The sequence below is a fragment of the Leuciscus leuciscus genome, assembly GCF_965113295.1.
Source record: "Leuciscus leuciscus genome assembly, chromosome: 18".
NCBI lineage: Eukaryota > Metazoa > Chordata > Actinopteri > Cypriniformes > Leuciscidae > Leuciscus > Leuciscus leuciscus.
In genome coordinates, this window is record NC_138742.1 from 6136731 (window position 1) to 6142730 (window position 6000).

Here is a 6000-nt window from a genome sequence, read left to right on the forward strand (position 1 = left end):
AATCTAAATAACCCTTTTTTTTTACTCCAAAGCTCTTTCAGTGCAGTGGAAAGGTATACCATGGATGTTAAAGGTTCTTAATGTAACCATCAAAGCCAACAAATAACATTTATTTTACTAAACAGAGTTTAGTCTGTTCTTACAGCCAAATGTTGACGAAACTGACTACATAAGTTCATTAACATGCTCACAAACAAACATAACGCATCACTGAGTTTAAAAACATGATGAAATCCATATCAATCCATAAAAGTGCCTGGATTTGAGTTTTATGAACATCTGAAGTAATTTGTTTCAGAGTCTATGCCATCACAGGCTGCTTTTGATGCAATAGTTAGACATTATTTAATATATAACTACAATTCACAGAAAACATATTAATAAAATGCATGGAATGATTCCAGCTCATCTGTGTGTGTCATACAATATGTGTCATACTGTGAATAAATCATTTAAATCATGACCCTGTTCTACAGGTGCTTTAGACAAACCCCATAAGTTAAGAAAACCCTGTGATCATTTGTTTATAATTATAACCTTTTTGGATTCTGGGCCGTGCCCTCTGGACTCGAGGTTGCTTTACTCAAGAACACATTTAGAGAGTTTTATCCAGTTGTGTAAGCAGCCCTAATAGCTAATTCGGTCAAAATGCAGAACAAAAAAAAACTCAAAAAAACATGCAAAACAATTGACAACATGCATACCTATGCAATGAGCAAAAACGTACAAAAAGGAGCATAAAGAGAGCGAAGAGGACTGGTTTCTTCAACATCTATTAAACGTACAGAAAAAAATACTCTATTTTTTTACAGTCTGGTGCATCATAATCGCTGTCAAGAAGAAAATGAATCCATCATGAAATTCCCCACAGGCATGATAATAAACACACCTGCACAGTATAGTTCAAAGATGATCAAAATCCCCGTCTAAGTCTACTTCAGCGCTGTGTTTGGGGAAACTGTGTCCCATAAGTTGTTGTTACTGAGCACAAATCATCAAACAGGAGTAATTCCTCAGCCAGAAGGAGATCATGATCATGTGGAGGATCGAGAGGGAAACTTACCTTGCGGGTTTCTGCTGACAGAAGCTCCGGCTGGCCGCTGGACAAAGACGATCAGAGAGACGCTGAATAATCCAACATACATCAACATCATATCACACACACCTTGAGCCTTCACACAGAGACTGATTCAATAAAAGCGCACAGCTGCGAGACTGTGAGTCCAAGCGTGGATGAAGCTTTATTCCCGGCGCTGCTGCTGTGAATATGAGAGAGATAGAGAGAGAGAGAGAGTGTGTGTGTGTGTGTGTGTGTGTGTGTGTGTTTTATTTCTTGGTCTTGCGGAGACTGTGCGCGCGGAGATCAGGAGGAGAAACACGGTCGAGTTGAGCGCTCATGATCTTCAGTCCTTCAGGAGAGAGAGAGAGAGAGAGAGAGAGAGAGAGAGAGAGAGAGAGAGAGAGAGAGGAAGGGGGAGGAGAGATGCACAACAGCGCGTTGCTCTCTTTCTCTCTCTATGGATTTGTATTGGTAAAAGTAAAATAAATCAAAATGAAGTTCCATCCACACACACACACACACACACACACACACACACACACACACACACACACACACACACACACACACACACACACACACACACACACACACACAAAAAAAACCTGAATGCAAACAAATTAATAGACCATTTGATGATTTTGCCAATTATTTAAATCTAAAAACACAACAGTGTAAAACACATCATTTGTCTGCTAATTGGTGAGGCTACATGAGAAAATTAAAAACTGCATTATTATTTTATATGCTGATTTCAAAATGGCAGTTATACATCTTGTTTATTGTGATTGTGACGTGAATGTTGCTTCAATGTGAATGTTGCTTCAAAATTACATGCATTAAAAGGCTATTTTCGGTCACTTTAATTGGTAACACTTTATTTTAAAGTGTCCTTGTTACTTGTAGTTACTATAGTAATTACTATAAATTATGCATAATTACATGTAACAGATCCTAACACTATAGTAAGTACATGTAGTTATTAATACTCAGTACTTAAATGGATAATTTCACTGTAACAAGGACACCTTATTTTAAGGTGACGCAGTTATACCTTACTACATGTAGGCTACTTACTATAGTAATAACAGTAAATTATGCATAATTACAACTAACTAACCAACCCTAAACCAAACCCTAACGTAACTCTATAATGAGTACATGTAGTTAATTTATATAAGTAAGTTGCCTATGTAAATACGTCACCTTAAAATAAAGTGTAACTCTATTTTCTTACTGTAGTTATTGCTTCAGCAAACTTAAAGTATACTTCTTTTAAGTTTTAAATGCTGTTGCCCTCAGGCTTGAAAAGTTCAAATTTGGCAGCAGACAAAAGCAGCTCCCTTTACAAAAGCATGTGCCAATAATTAAAAAAATGTATTTATATTATATCTGTATTTATTTACTTGTCTCTAAATGGTTTATTTAAGATTTTATATTTTTAAATGCACATCCTGTCCTAAGCATTCAATAACAAATTAGGATGGGGGGGGGGGGATTGGGTCATGTTAAACCAGTGCAGTTTGCTTTATCAATGTCTCCAAGTGCACATACGAGTCTCTCTCTTTCTGACCTTGCAGGAATTCACAATCAGCAGAGGGATGGGCTTCGGGTGAGTGGGGGGTTCCCATGGAAACGGCTCCCGCGGGGGCAACGGAGGTCAGACACTCCGGGATCCACGTGCAACTTGTGGATTCTCTCTCATCTCACCGCAAACTTCTGAAACTCTTCTGAGACTCTTCACAGACTCTAGGGCACTTGAGTCATGTTGGCCAACTGATTTAGCATATTTGGGCTTTAAGGCTGCGTCGATCCGTCTCCCAGATTCGCATCCTCAAGGCATTCGCTTTCCAGCTGCTCGCGCATCCCACGTACTGAAAGACTGTAGGCCGCGAGAATAATCGTGTCAGAACAGGCCTGCTCAAACACAAAAATGATTCAGTGTTTTTGAGAGCAGACAATTAACCCCTGCAACAATTAAAAAAGGCATGCCAGAGGTGTGACTTCATGCTAAAACTCATTAAGCACATGGAAAAAAACAAACTTAGCCAAACTTGTCTGAAGGGTCCTTCGCGACTTCAGACATCTGGTGCGATTACGGCTCGCTTTTACCTTTGGCATTTCTGCCGGTTTCATAACGGGGAATTTACCATGGCTTTTGTCCTGGAGAACAAGTCGTCATTATTCACACATCCAAACAAAGTGAATGAGATACTCAGTCTTTTTTGGAAAGACAACCGGTGTGCGTTCAAAATTGCCAGATAATTGCATTCCTCTGACTTTCACGTTAACACAGGGTCACTCCTCCGTAGTGTTCGTGGAATAACAGATTCCTTGCTTTCATTAAACATTCTGCTCCAGCTTTCTCCAAACTTCCTCGTCCTGTCAAGCCCCAGTACAGTTCAACAAAGGCAGAGGGAGGCAAGCTTCAGCCTGTCCCGCTGCATCATTACTGCACTCGCCGAAGTTACTGTTTAGTTTTTATATGCTTCGCCTTTTTAAAACGAACTGCTTCGTGCTTGATGCGCATGACTTCACCTCTCTGCACACTGTAATATTCTCGATGTGTGGCGTGCATTTGTCACGATGTGAGAACTGGGTCACAACACAAAGCTTTCAAACACCATCCCTTCTTCAGCACCAAATCTATTCCTCACAGACACATTTATTTTGAAATTTGGTAAAAGCGTGCTAAATTTAGTTACTATCCATGCTTTCGTGAACAACTGATGATCTGATGCTCTGGATCAGAGAAAACCTTACGTTTTCCCTATATAAACCTCTAAATAAAACTTGATGCAAAGTGATGACAACTTTTTTCAGGATTTGTTGATGAGTAAAATGTTCAATATTATTTAAACATTAGTCACTTTTGGTGAATTACATGAATCCTAGCTTTAAAAAAGTATTAAAGGGATACTTCACCGATTAGCATTAAGCTTTGTATCAGTAGAAACCCGGTAGTATTTTCGAGTGCCCGTGTTTCCCTCCCTCATGTCCCCCTGAGACGAGAGATTTCTGTATTGTGTGTCTGGAAAAAAAAACTCAGATGACACAAAAATCGTAATTTAGCGTCATGATCATCGGAGGCTTGTTTGTCCAGAGGCGAGAGACTCCAGCCAGTAGGAGGAGCTCGTCCCGCATGTGTTCAACCCGCCCATAGGGGGATCTCACGATAAAACGCTGTCTTTTCAGTTTCGAGTCAGCTAGTAGCCTAGTTGTATCATTTCTTCTGATACTGCCCTCTGTAACCGGTAGGCGTGGCTTGGGCGTGTCCTCATAGGGAAGCGAAGCAAGTGCATTCTGGGAGTCATTGTCTTTCATCCACATTTTCTGGCTTTTCTCAGTCTAGAGGGCACCAACTTCTAAAATAATTTCACATTTCTACTACATAAATGACCCAATTTAAATACACATTCATCTTTCCAGCAGTGAAATATCCCTTTAAATTATTAAACTTTTGATATATATAAAAAGTTCTGTCATGAAACTCTAGATGGCGGCGGCTGTTTGGTCCTTAACTCAATCTGCTTGCAATCGCATCATTCTCTATAGGGCACAGCTGATTGGTTCCTGTTGTATCAGTAGCCAATGAGCTGATCAACTTTCAAATACTTAGTCAGCATTTGCTGTAGCAGTTGCAGTCAAGTCAAGTCAAGTCAAGTTTATTTGTATAGCGCTTTTCACAATACAGATTGTATCAAAGCAGCTTCACAGTATTAAATTAAAATAATACAACAAAGTTTGTTTCAAGAGGAATTTATTGATTGATAAAATTAGATTAAATATCCCCAAAATATCCCCATAGGGTTTCTGTGCGCTTTCAGAAACCCTCCACCTTCCCCAGCTCCACCTGTGTAGATCTGCTACGGGTAATTCATGTACAATTGTAATATTGTACAGCAGCGTGTCTTGCTCACAGCAGCGTGACATGTATGTATTGGCAGTAGCAAGTCCTGTACTTGCTCTGCAGCAGCAGATATAACCATCAGCAACAGCAGAAATAACAGCAGCAGTAATAACCAACAGCACCATAATCAACAGTAGCAATAGCAGCAGATATTCCACGAACACCAAACATATCAACATTGTCATATCCATTGCCATGCCAAAGACTTGTGTGCCCGTCTGCCATGATAGAAATGTATATATTACAGGCTACAGACGTATCCATTTGAGCTCAAATCATTCTATAGAACATGATAATACGTAATTTAGCTCCAGTAGCCTACTCTTGTCATTAAAGCTAAATGGAGAGATAAATATTGTTTTCAACACAAATGAGAAATTTAAATTAGAAGCATTTTCACTCATGTTCTCAGACTCATGTGCTGTATGTCTCTGCCACATACTTTCACATTAGTCACACCGGTCGAATGGACCACACAGTGGACAGATGTTTTGCAACATCAGGCAGGATATTTTGATTGTCTTGTAAGCTCCATCAACCTGGATTTGCCCACACAGTTTTTGAGCATACTAGAGTCTGAGTCATGCAATTAGACTAAACCAAGTGCAGTCTCGCTACATCTCAGAAAGACACACTCAGAAAGCCGACACGATTCCCTCTTTATCTGCTTGATGGGATTCTGACTCAACTGACTTTAATCTTTCCAAAGGAGACACAGATTCGAAAGATTGCGGAAAGCATCAATCGGATTTATGTAATCTGATGGAAACTCCAGGTGGGCTCTAGGGACATCTAGAGGTCATACCGAGCAGCACAACTAATGATGATGAGCATAAGATAGAAATGTGAAGAAAAACACTTTAAACATAACCTTCTGTCCTTATTTATACACCTTCAAAAAATGTGAAAGTGTGCGGGTGTTCGGCAAGGTTTTGATGCATGGCAGTTCATAGTGATCCTCTGTAAAGCTCCCAAACGTACACAAAGCATCATTAAAAATGTCCATATAAAATACAGGATTAAAGCTACA

The 6000-nt window shown here is 39.6% G+C and overlaps 1 protein-coding gene across 6 annotated transcripts in view; it reads right to left on the reverse strand.

Moving 5' to 3' along the window:
- The window catches only part of scube3 (signal peptide, CUB domain, EGF-like 3), a 115789-nt gene extending 114371 nt beyond the window's left edge, over nucleotides 1-1418 (reverse strand). For 5 of the 6 annotated variants that reach the window (XM_082145545.1, XM_082145542.1, XM_082145546.1 and 2 more), the window contains exon 1: nucleotides 1064-1417. In XM_082145545.1, coding sequence (XP_082001671.1) covers nucleotides 1064-1154 — 91 coding nt within the window. In that variant the 5' untranslated portion in view covers nucleotides 1155-1417. Of the gene's footprint in view, nucleotides 1-1063 lie in introns of all 6 variants that reach the window. The other variant, XM_082145543.1, reaches the window with a different exon arrangement.
- Nucleotides 1419-6000: the final 4582 nt, after the last annotated feature.